This window comes from Artemia sp. Qi Xiang Cuo, chromosome 17 (assembly GCF_049724085.1).
Source record: "Artemia sp. Qi Xiang Cuo chromosome 17, ASM4972408v1, whole genome shotgun sequence".
Taxonomy (NCBI): domain Eukaryota; kingdom Metazoa; phylum Arthropoda; class Branchiopoda; order Anostraca; family Artemiidae; genus Artemia; species Artemia sp. Qi Xiang Cuo.
In genome coordinates, this window is record NC_142810.1 from 39,111,050 (window position 1) to 39,123,230 (window position 12,181).

A 12,181-nucleotide genomic window follows, 5' to 3' on the forward strand; every position below is an offset into this window, starting at 1 on the left:
AAACAGCCTCTATTTTCTGTCCGTTTTTAAGTTTTGATGTTGCTCCTTACTTTCAGTTGAAGAAAATTTTTTTATAATTTAATTTCTGATAGCTGGGGGCTTGGAACGGTTGAAGTTGTTTTCATGTAAAAATACCCTCCACCTCTTCCATGGAAAATCCCCCCTCAAGACATTCCCATTCCTGTCGACTTTTGGAAGGTGTTTCTTCATTTTTCGATAATCAGACAATTTGCTCAAACTCATATCTTTTGACTGGCAACACTAAAGTTAATGAATCCTAAATCTTTTTGGAAACAGCCTCTATTAAAAACTTTACCAAGATGTCTCGAGTTACGCATTAATCTCTAAGATAACACAAGCTTGCGATGCCCGTTTTTCCAAAAGGGAGCATTTCTCTAATTACAAAGACAGATGCCTTTTAGTTTCATCGGAAAAGATTTTTGAAAGAAATAACTATTTCTATCGTTTTTTTAATGGGCACCAAGTAAACTAAAACCACACGGAATCAGGCAACAGAGTCTCTCAAACCCCGTAAAAATGACTCAACCCCCCGTGCAACTGAACCCCCTTTAACTGAACCCTCGTGCGACTCAACCCCCCATGCAACTCAATCACATTTAACTAAACCCCGTGTAATTGAACCCGCGTGTAACTGAACCCCCGTGCAACTGAACCCTCGTGCAACTCAACTCCCGTGCAACTCAACCCCATTTAACTATACCCCCTTTAACTGAAACCCCCATGTAACTGAACCCTTGTATAACCGAAACCCAGTACAACTGAACCCCTGTGCTACTGAACCCTCGTGCTACTGAACCCTCGTGCAACTCGACCCCATTTAACTAAACCCCCGTGTAACTGTACCCCCTTTAACTGAACCCTCGTGCAACTCAACCGCGATGCCCGTTTTTCCAAAAGGGAGAATTACTCTAATTACAAAGACAGATGCCTTTTAGTTACATCGGAAAAGATTTTTGAAAGAAATAACTATTTCTATCGTTTTTTTAATGGGCACCAAGTAAACTAAAACCACACGGAATCAGGTAACAGAGTCTCTCAAACCCCGTAAAAATGACTCAAACCCCCGTGCAACTGAACCCCTTTAACTGAACCCTCGTGCAACTCAACCCCCCATGCAACTCAATCACATTTAAATAAACCCCGTGTAACTGAACCCGCGTGTAACTGAACCCCCGTGCAACTGAACCCTCGCGCAGCTCAACTCCCGTGCAACTCAACCCCATTTAACTATACCCCCTTTAACTGAACCTCCCATGTAACTGAACCCTTGTATAACCGAAACCCCGTACAACTGAACCCCTGTGCTACTGAACCCACGTGCTACTGAACCCTCGTGCAACTCAACCCCATTTAACTAAACCCCCGTGTAACTGTACCCCCTTTAACTGAACCCTCGTGCAACTCAACCCTCCGTGCAACTCAACTCCCGTGCAACTCAACCCCAGCCTGAGCATGCACATATTTCCTTTTGGTGAATTGACTTTCCCTTTAAGCACTCTCTGAAAGTTCCAAATTAATACACAAATTCCTTTTATTCAAATCCCAACCACAAATCAAGTTATTTTATATTGAACAACCTTCCATAAGTACTTGATTGGCTCCTAAAAAATGTCTACGTCAAACGATACAACCATGGGCAATTCTTATCAAAAACAAAAACCTTGCCAAGTTTAAAAAACCTCGACTTTAGTTTCATAACATGCATTATAGTGTGCCAACTTTTAAAATATTCACGCGTGAGTTTAATGTCTCAAGCATGGGTTTTTCTTGCGCAATTCCAATATATATTTTCATGTAGGTCTTCAATCTATTACACTTTTGACCATATTCTTGTAGGATTGAATATAGGGTTGAAACCTTATACACTATCACTACTCTTATGGCTCTTTACTTAGGTAACGCTATAGCATTGCTTCTGACCTAAAAAGTTGATTAGAAATTTCAGCTTCAATTTTTATGAATATCCGAAATTATCTGAGGGGAATATGTTTGGGGGAGCATATTCCACGGCTTGGAAATTTCTGCTGGGGGGATTTATCAGCAGGAAAATAAAATGTTCTTTGAGGGGGGAGGAATTTCCCAGGGGTGGGTTTTCCAAATGTGAATCATTCAGGGAGGGCACGAGTTAACCCATTCGATAATATTCTAAATTTTACATCTGAAAGTAACGGGAATAAAGAATCAATGGAAATGTCAGAGATAGCACTTCAGGTTCCTTTAGACGAGTTTGTTCGTGTCTTTTGAAAAAAAGACATTTTCGAAAGACATATTAATTTCATTTGTATTACTGTCTCTGTGGCTGCTCAATTATGCGTTTGAGGGGGAGACTTCCCCCCACCACTGTCTCTGCTAAGGTTTCAGTTTTTATATCAAGCCTTAAAAATGAACGCAATGCGATAAAATTATAACTCAAAATAATATATATAGAATAATATATGCACATAACACGGAACAATTAATTAAAATTGCATATTATAAGTTAAGGCTCACCCAAATGATGGGCCAGGGGGCTCACCATTCCACGATCTATGAAATCAATCCTGCAATAACTGAAAATATAGTGTTTTGGAGAATTTTAACGTCTTCCACAACTCAAGCGGTCCAACATTTTACAGCCCAATGAGTCTGTCTGATCTCCTAAATCGGGAACGGAGGAGATAAGTGAAGTTCCGCCCCGTATTGGATGAGTCTCCAACCTCACCCTCCCCCTCTCCTACTGTCTACGCTCAAGTTTTCTTCCTTCTGCCAACTACGCCGCCCCCCCCCCCAAAGACTTTAATAAGGTAAAGTTTTGTTTTTGGAAGAACACATAGTAAATCTATTATAATTAACCAATTATAAGGTTAAAATAAATACTCTGTGATAGATACAAAATTGCTTTGGAACACAAAATCCTATTAAGGTCAATTCCAAACAGTCATGATCCCTTTGTGTCAGCAAGTGAAATGGTCAAAACACCCTCATTGGAGCTATTTTTTCAATCCATTCATTGTTGCCAATCACTGTCCACAAGTTATGCAAGCTGTCTATTGTTCATATATAAGGTTTTATCAAAGAGGTAATCGTATAGACTTTGAAAAAAGCCTCATTCAATTTATAAATTGAAATTTCTAGATCCATTTTTTAAAGTCAAGAATAATTGGACAGCAAGCACCCCCCCCCCCCCATGCAATAAAAACTTGAAACTGTTTGCAATTAAAAATGAACAAAAAATTAATTTTAAAAAACTTTCCGAAAAATATTTTTTTAAAATAAAATTAAAGGCCATTTTAAACTTAATCTCAGGATATATAACTAAATGATAAAATTCAAACTCAAAACGACCAGAAATTATAATTAAAGAATAAATGAAACCCAAAACTAACAGAAATAAAATAAACATCATAGCAAAAAACACACCACAAGTAATAATATAAATGAATAAATATATCTTGAAGCAAGTAATGCTTGGATTGAAGATGAAAATCAAGCTTAAAACGAAGAAAAATAGTTTGCTATTAAAGTATAAACGAAACTTAAAACGAACAGAAATTAAATAAACAATCAATGCGAACAAACATACAATATATATTAATGTAAATGAATAAATAAATCTTAAAACGAGTGAAACTTAAATTGAATATGCAAATCAAGTTTGAATCAAATAAAAATAACTACGAACAAGAGTTTGGGTATCACCTCACTGCAGAAGCCTAAAACCTACTGCGTCATTGGCGCTTTACTGAAAACAAATTATATTACAAATGTTTTCTCTTGTACTTAATATTGAAAATAAATATTAAAATTACATTAAAATTTTAAACTGATATGCTTTCAGCAATTAATATCACTATACATCAAATTTGTAGTTTAATTTATTAGTTCTTTCCAAGATTGGTAAAGACAAATATAGTTTTACTACAAACAAAACTTGGATACTGCCCCCTTCTTTAACTGTAAAAACCTAAAGCCTTCTGCGTCATTGGCGCTTCACTGAAAACGAATTTCTCTTATATTACAAATTAATTCTTTTCCAGTTCTTACAGCATTGAAAATGAAAATAAAAATTACAGTAAAAAAAAAAAATCATGAACTGATGGATCTTTCAGCAATTAATATCATTATGTATCCAATATTCAATTAGATTTTGTTTATACTTTCCAAGACTGTTAAAGACTCATATAGTTTTCAGTAAGGCGCCAATGACGCAGTAGGTTTTAGGCTTCTGAACTGAGGCGATACCCACACTCTTGTTTGTAGTTATTTTTATTCGAGTCAAAATTGATTTGCGTATTAAATTTAGGTTTCACTCGTTTTAAGATTTATTTATTCATTTACATTAATATACATTGTATGTTTCTTCGCATTGATTGTTTATTAATTTCTTTTCGTTTTAAGTTTCATTTATACTTTAATAGCAAACTTTTCTTTTTCGTTTTAAGCTTGATTTTCATATTCAATCTAAGCATTAATCTCTTTAAGATCTATTTATTCATTTATATTATTTCTTGTTGTTTGTTTTTTGCTATGATTGTTTATTTAATTTCTGGTCGTTTTGGGTTTCATTTATAGTTTAATAGTAATTTCTGGTCGTTTTGAGTTTGAATTTTAACAGGTATTCATATCTCCTGAGCTTAAGTTCAAAATGGCCTTTACTTTTCTTGGAAAAACTTATTTTTCGGAAAGTTTTTATTTAAATTAATCGCAAAAAAAGGCAGAGTGTAAAGCCGCGTCTTCATTATGGCTTTTTCACATAGAGTCGCCCGTGGTGTTTTTACTTTTTCAGGCATCTCAAGTCTCTGTTACTGCTTTTTGAGGCTCATAAGACAAATTATCGGTATTTCAAAAGGGATTTTCTTAATCCGTCGAGTGAAAAGTTATTTTAGCTGATTTCGCCGGAAAAAGTCATTATGGAAACACAAATTAACACAATAAGAAATTGAAGGTTTGGTGTATCAAATGGTTGAAATTGGCAATTAGTTGGGATACCATTGCTTTCTTTACTTAAAAAGGTAGTGGTAAATTAAATATTACTTCAAATAAGCCCTTTACCCGTAGGGTAAAATTACTGTTCTTGTAAGAAAAAGTACAAAATTTCACATTCTTATGGATCAGGCCTTGGAACCTCATGTACGGAACATCTTTTTTGCGGAACATCTTTAAAGACTTGATTCCCATGAATTTGTTTCCAAAGTTAAAGCTTTAAGGTATAGTCAGTCAAGGGGTGCACGTCCTGCCCATGACCCACCAAAATATTGACATGCTCCACCGGTGGGGTATTTCAATGCCCCACCTACAAAGTTAAAGTTGTTTCCAAAGTTAAAGCTTTAAGGTATAGTCAGTCAAGGGGTGCACGTCCTGCCCATGACCCACCAAAATATTGACATGCTCCACCGGTGGGGCATTTCAATGCCCCACCTACAAAGTTAAAGTTGTTTCCAAAGTTAAAGCTTCAAGGTATAGTCAGTCAAGGGGTACACGTCCTGCCCATGACCCACCAAAATATTGACATGCTCCACCGGTGGGGCATGTCAATTCCCCACCTACACCCCAAGTTTAGAATCACGTGGGGTGTCACCAACACCCCGCGTTTAGAATCACGGGGTTAGACTAGAGGCTCCTGACGTAATTATGAAGTCTAAAGTTAAAGAAAAACATCTGACAGTAAAAGGTGAAAATACTATTACTTATAACTTTATATTTTTTATGTTGGATGCTTTTTGCAAAGTGTGTTTTTGTTCAGTGTTATACATAAGAGGGGTATAGCCGTTGGTTCTATTTTCTGGTCATACAAGGGAGTACCTAAAGCTTTACCGGTGGAATTCCGAAAGCTAGGATAATACTAAAAACACTAAACCAACACCCAGAAGATAAAATGTCCTCCCAGGAAAAGAAATTTCCAAAAGTAGCCTAAGGAAATAGAAGAGTAGGCCTAATTTTTTTGGCTCTTGATAGTCCTTCAACGTTCATGATATAAAAAACTTTTATGATGTAATTACAATTCTCTAGAAACCTCAATCAAAAGCTCTCTTTTTAGTAAAGCGCTAGTTTTTAGAATTCTAGAGATATTGGAAAATGTCTTGTGTCAGTTGTTTTGATTTAGTTTTAAAGGTACACCTTGCATAGTCTCCAAAGCAAGAAATGTTTGTTCGTTTTATGTTTCAAGCTTCGCTCTTGAATTTTATAAAAAAAAAAAAATCTAAATATAACCAATAAACCTTACAAAAGGGTCTTGTTTAAATTAGCCAATGAAATCAAGAAGCCAACACGGTAATTAAAATAAGGCAATATTTACTTGCCATTCGTTGTCAAGAGCGGTTTGAATGTTTAAAAAATACAATGCTATTATAACTCCTTCTGAAACAGAATAAAATTGTATCGACTAAAAAGGTGAAAAAAATAAGATAATTCAACTCACAAGTAGATATATTCGCCTCATCTTTTATGCAAGACTATTTTAGCAGATGGAAAGACACAGGTGTTGATAATTTTTTATTGATATTACTAACAATTTATGGATTTTTTTTCAGAATATTTCCAAATAACACTTTGAAATGACCTGGATAGCAAAGCTTCCTTTGCTTTTCTTAATTGTTATTTTTACTCTAATTGCTAGTGATAGAGTTTGTAAAATTAAAAATCCCTTGATAGAAGGCTTGAATAAAGGTTGGTAGAAATTTTATTTAGGTTAATTGAACCTCTGTCAGTCTTTTTGAAGCTAAGGAATGTTTCAATATTTAATCCTGAATCATCTTGAAGATAATCCATACCGTAAGCTAAACTCATACAACGTAAAATTCTATAAAAAATTCAAGTATACATCAATATACATGGCACTGCCCACGCTATGGACAAAATTTACTCTATAAGAATACCCAATTTAACGTAGAGTCTTAAATCATCCTATCGTGAAAGGCTCTACGGTATAGTGTGAAAGAACCATAACCCCTTGACAAGTGTTAGCGTTTATAAGAATGATTTAAATACTAAAGAATGCTTTAATATTCTGCTAAAAATGTCTAATTCGACACAATCAATCATTATTTTAAACTTTCTTTTTTTGTCATCATTGTGATTTTTGTGACTTTTTATTAAATTAAACATTGCAATAAATGTAGCATCCTCTAGACTCTAGATTGGAATGCTTGGTTTGCTAAGGGGGGGAAAATAGTATAAAAATATTGCAGCTTGTATTTCTTAAAAAAAACAAATCGATATTAGTTAAATGTTGTATACATTTGAGTTATTGTTACAAATAAAATCATGACTGATGGTTTTTTGAAAAGAAAAACCTTCTCCTCAAAAAGTATTCAAACGATCTAGAAGATTAAGCCCCTCCAAAAGATTCAGAATATGGCTAATAGGACAGGTTCAATCATTCCCCACGGCCCTTTCCAATTTGATAGTGAGAGGTTTGATGTTGTGTCGATGGCTGTTTTCTAAATATTCAAATTCACCACCTTCTCTAGAGCTTTTACGGCGTCATTTTTCCAACCGAAAAGGCAGACACAAAGGCACGCATTATTTTGATGCTGGCAAGCCGAGAACAGAGCTTTTGAAGAAGAGCTGTTTTCGGTGTTACACTTCAGTCTGGAATGATCTTCCCGGGGAAGTTATCCCTAACTGTTTCTCTGGTGGATCTTACAAAAGAAGATTCAACATTCATCTAAAACCTCGATAAAGCATTGCCACGTAGAACAATGAAAGGTAAAGATGCGAAAGTATTTAGTTTTATTTGACAGCGCTTTTCGTCCATAGAAATTAAAACATTAACAATCAGTTGATTCCCAATTAAAACTAGACCTAGCTATTTAGCGCCACGTATGTTTAGCTTATTTTTTGCTGAGTTTTCACTCCACATTCATTTTTTTAAATTTGGCACTATCTACCACCAAAATCAGCATAACTGCATATGAAAGTCTTTTTCATCTGTACCATGTGTACACAGACTTCGGAGACTTAACTACGGTAACGTGCAGATATCAAACTCCGCCAGATATGTAAAACAAAATAGAAAGATAAGAATTGATGATAATAAAAACAACCGATTCAAGAGTTAAAAATGAGTAATGAGAGCGAAATAAAATAAGTTAACAAACTAATAGCGCGAGCAAAATAAATTGTTCCCTGGTTATTATTATTGAACTTAGGAAAAGAAACAGGAAAGTTGTGTGTGGGAGACTTTGAAAAAATAAAACAATTTACTTGTCATTTTTAAGATATCTATGGTGGTCGAAGTTTCTACTTGACCAGTTCGAACAACCAGGTTTCATTTTCACCGTTCTTCGTATGCTGAAGGGTTATATTTAATGTAAAAGCAAAAACCTTTTTAGCCTGTTTTCTTTATAAGCCTTTCGTTTTGGGCTACTTTAGCGACTATTTGCTTCAGTAAATCAGTATATGTATTCCTTGTATAATAAAGTTTGTTCAGCCCTAAATTAGAAGGGGCTCAATTGGAATCCAAAAATTATGTGATTAGCCATCTGAAATAAAATTCATCATGAGGATCAATATATCCAAATTTTTGTAAAGGCTCGGAAGACAATGACAAAGGTCTTATTATGTTACAAGCAAATAAAGTGTACAAACACGGAATACCGCTCTTTCCCCTCCTTCTCTTTCAGAGGGTAAAATGGCACAGAGTATAAATCGTCCCTGTCATGATTATAGGGCGTATCTGAAATTTTTATACTTCTTTGATAATTTCTGAAAAAGTACTTTCTAAGCTACTCTCAAAGGAAAGATTTGAAGGGGCAACATATATATTCAATCACACTTTGATTCCACTAATCTACAGTACCCTGATTGTCCTCCTTTTGAGAAGAGCTTAGAAAGGGTTTTCTTAGCAATTATCTCAGAAGTATAAAAATATAAGATACAACGTTTAGCTGTGATATGGAAGACTATGAAAAACGTATAGGAATGAATGCTCGAGCTTGTTCAGAGAGAAAAAAAACAGTGAATACCATTTAGCGTTTTCTAGTAGACCATAAAAATACACCGTACTTTGTTAATTTTGCTCTGCAACGCAATGTTCCATGCGGTGTTGGTACTATATGCATTTTTACTTATTGATGTAATTGGATTAAGCTGTGCATTTTATTGCCTATTAATTTTCAGCTTCATGTTAGAGGGGTATAGTTACAGTTTTCTTCAGACCCCTAATTTCTTTTGCCAGTCTTTTCAGAAGCTTAATCCTTTTAGAAAATTACCCAGATAAGTGTATCTGAAGCCAATCAAATTGAGCTTACTTTAAAGGTCTTTTCATCAAAGCACTTTCTTGTATCTTAGCTCTAAACATTCACCGTGAAATACCGTGGAAAGGTATTCTCTCAACCTCAAGGACATAAGAGAGCATTAAAAATCATCAACGTTGTTTCCACGCGATAACTGGTAAAAATTACCACAGAGGGAAAAATTACCACTATTCGTCTTATATTCGTCTTTGATTTATAATTAAAATGAATGTTAAATAAAATTTTTTTTTACAGATAACTGAGTTTTAAAATATCCATGATAATACTGTAATTACATCTGAATTATATAGCTTATCAACAAGTCACTAAAGTGTAAATGAAAATGTGTGTGTTGTTTTATATATTTTTTCTGTAAATAGAAATTGCTAGATTGTTAATTTTAATTGTCTTTTGTACCATAGCGTCTCCTGAGCTAGGAATTTGTAGAGTCTACACCCTTGCCGAAGACATAGAATTTAGTAGAAAAATTCATTTGGACCCAATGACGGAGAGTATTAGAGATTTTCTGGTAAGCTTTTTGTTCTGTACTACTCGAAAAACATAGCCTTTACTATTTACACTAGCTCAAAAATTGAAGGCAAAAATCTCATATATTTTAATATCTATGTTCAGACACATGTACCCAGTTATTATTATTAGTATTTTCACTTCTTTTTTTTTGGGGGGGGGGGGTAGGGGGGGGTAAGTTCCTTTCAGGTTACAGAGGCAACAATTGTGACGGAGGCAGTTGTCCTCCCTAGATTTTTTCACCTCTCCCCCCTGGATTGAAGAATATATTTTTTTCGTATTTTCATTGTAAAATAGCCTTTTTTTTTGTATTTTCTTGAAAGAAAATCGAAAAAAACAACAAAATTTAATGCTTAGACACATGTACTCGGTGATTATTTTAAAATCTGAAAATAATTCTATATTTTAACCCTTCTTCCCCCCCCCCCAAATAATTCCATGAATTGGTGCTTAGATTATAACAGATTGCCAAACATCCTCCTTATCATCCAAAGGTCCAGGGCCAAACGAAAAGCAGGTCCTCCCTAAATGGGGTGAGAGGATGTCATAAGGAAAGATTTAAGGGAAATGCAGACTTCTTAGGATGGTGTAAAGATGGAGGCTTTGAATAAATTGGGATAGAGAAAGAGCGTGCGTAACTGTGTTGGCCTCAGGTGGCTTGGTGCTACAATGAGTTGTTAATAGTGCTAGCAGTAGGTGCCAGTGTTTTCACTGGGACAACTTAGATTATACTTGGCTGAAAATTTAAAAAAGGCAGAAGAGGCAAGACTACCACTATCACCTCTCTTGTTCTCTATCCCTCCTCTTTCCCCTCTTGCTCTCCCTCTCTCTTTGTCTCTCTCACTTACAATCTCTCAATCTAAAATGCTTGTTTAAATTTTTAGGTTGACAATACTGAATACCCAGAAGAGCTTGTGGAGAACAGTGAAGGATTGCCTTTTAGTGGAAAAGTTCTTTACGAGACATTCGAAGAAGAATTTCAAAAAAGAATTACATCCTACAGAGAGAAATGGACGGGAAAGAGGAAAATTTGTTATTGCAAATCCAGTTAAAATGTAATTTTTTGAAGTTTTATATTCATTACAAAATTAAACTTAGATATACTTAAGAACAAATAAGCCATTCATCAGCAGAGTCATAATTTATCGAAATTAATCCTAAGCTTTGGAAATTTAAGTCTAACAAAGTATGTTTTTTAAAATAAAATGTTAATTTGAAATTTCTCAGTAGGCTTTGTGGCTGAAAATTATCTGAAGACTAAAAAAAATAATCAAGATAAATGGATAAAGCAATCATCATATACTGACTATACCTCTTCCTTACATACTGTCCAGTCTTAAAGTTTCAACACTTCAAACTTTAAACAGAGTGTAAAAAACTGTTAAGAGATGAAACCCATGTGCTTCAGTCAGACCAGCATAACATAGCTAACGCCATCTAGTGCACCTAATGCAGTCAAAATATTCATTTAAAAAAAAAAAAAAAAAAAATGTTACCTGTAGTGTTGAAGTCTTTGTTTCTTTTCCCCCAAGCATGAGAATCTGCCCGATTTCAGAAAATGAAACCGTTCACGGTAGTAAATATTATATATGCATTTATGTATAGCTTTGTTTTCCATCATGATGCACAGAAATATGACCGATGGAGTTACAAAAAGAAAAAGAAAAAGAATAGAAACTTAAATCAGCACTTAAAGGATAAGACTAGCCCAACGAAAGGAATCCGGGAAAGAAATTTCAACATTCATCGATGGCAGCTACATCTTATTTCTTCGTTCAAAAACATCAAGAGGGCCGGCAGCCTTGTACTACACAGTAAGTAGAGAGAGACCCTTGTCAATAATAACCAAAAGTCGGAAGAATGAATATTTGAAAGAAATATGCTCACCGAATTTATATGCATTTGAGGCTGGTTATAAAGTTTAAATTAATGACTTTTGTCTAAATCTATACTATCAAATTGTACATGCCAATGAATCTTCAATGGACATTTCTGTTCCCCTTTGACAAAGATGCAAAATTCCGTATTTTCCCATGTTATTAAATTTTTTTTGCTTTTTTGCTGAGTTTGTGTTGAGCCAGATGCCATAAATTACTTGTAGAGTAGTCATTGAAGTGTAATTTAATCTTTTGCATCTCTTACAAAAAAAAAATCGCACCACAGTATTGAGCCAAAATCCTTACTTCTGTGCCATTAAAACTTCAGTTTTTGCCGGAATAGGACCAAAATACTTTAAAGTAAAAATTGCAGATCGCTTCATCAACTTAGAACTGTCAAAGTTAATTTATAGCCTTCACTTTCAGAGGTGATATTGTCATGTGGTGGAGCATTTGCCCCAAACATATATGCAGTCCATACAAAATGAACAGCAGTTATAAGAATTTCATAAGCTTCATTTAACTGAGTTGATTCATTTG

The 12,181-nt window shown here is 34.6% G+C and overlaps 2 protein-coding genes across 3 annotated transcripts in view; one reads left to right on the plus strand and one right to left on the minus strand.

Moving 5' to 3' along the window:
• The window catches only part of LOC148942183 (uncharacterized), a 28,189-nt gene extending 21,735 nt beyond the window's left edge, over positions 1 to 6,454 (minus strand). Inside the window, exon 1 of one of the 2 annotated variants that reach the window (XM_089103116.1) lies at positions 6,419 to 6,454. In XM_089103116.1, the coding sequence (XP_088959242.1) occupies positions 6,419 to 6,439 (21 nt within the window). In that variant the 5' untranslated portion in view covers positions 6,440 to 6,454. The other variant, XM_089103117.1, reaches the window with a different exon arrangement.
• A 99-nt stretch (positions 6,455 to 6,553) lies between these two features.
• On the plus strand, positions 6,554 to 10,873 carry LOC148942184 (uncharacterized). The gene is made up of 3 exons (XM_089103078.1): positions 6,554 to 6,666; positions 9,659 to 9,765; positions 10,649 to 10,873. Exons 1-3 carry the CDS (start codon positions 6,555 to 6,557, stop codon positions 10,814 to 10,816), a joined length of 387 nt encoding a protein of 128 aa, XP_088959204.1. The 5' UTR covers position 6,554; the 3' UTR covers positions 10,817 to 10,873.
• The last annotated feature ends 1,308 nt before the right edge of the window (positions 10,874 to 12,181 follow it).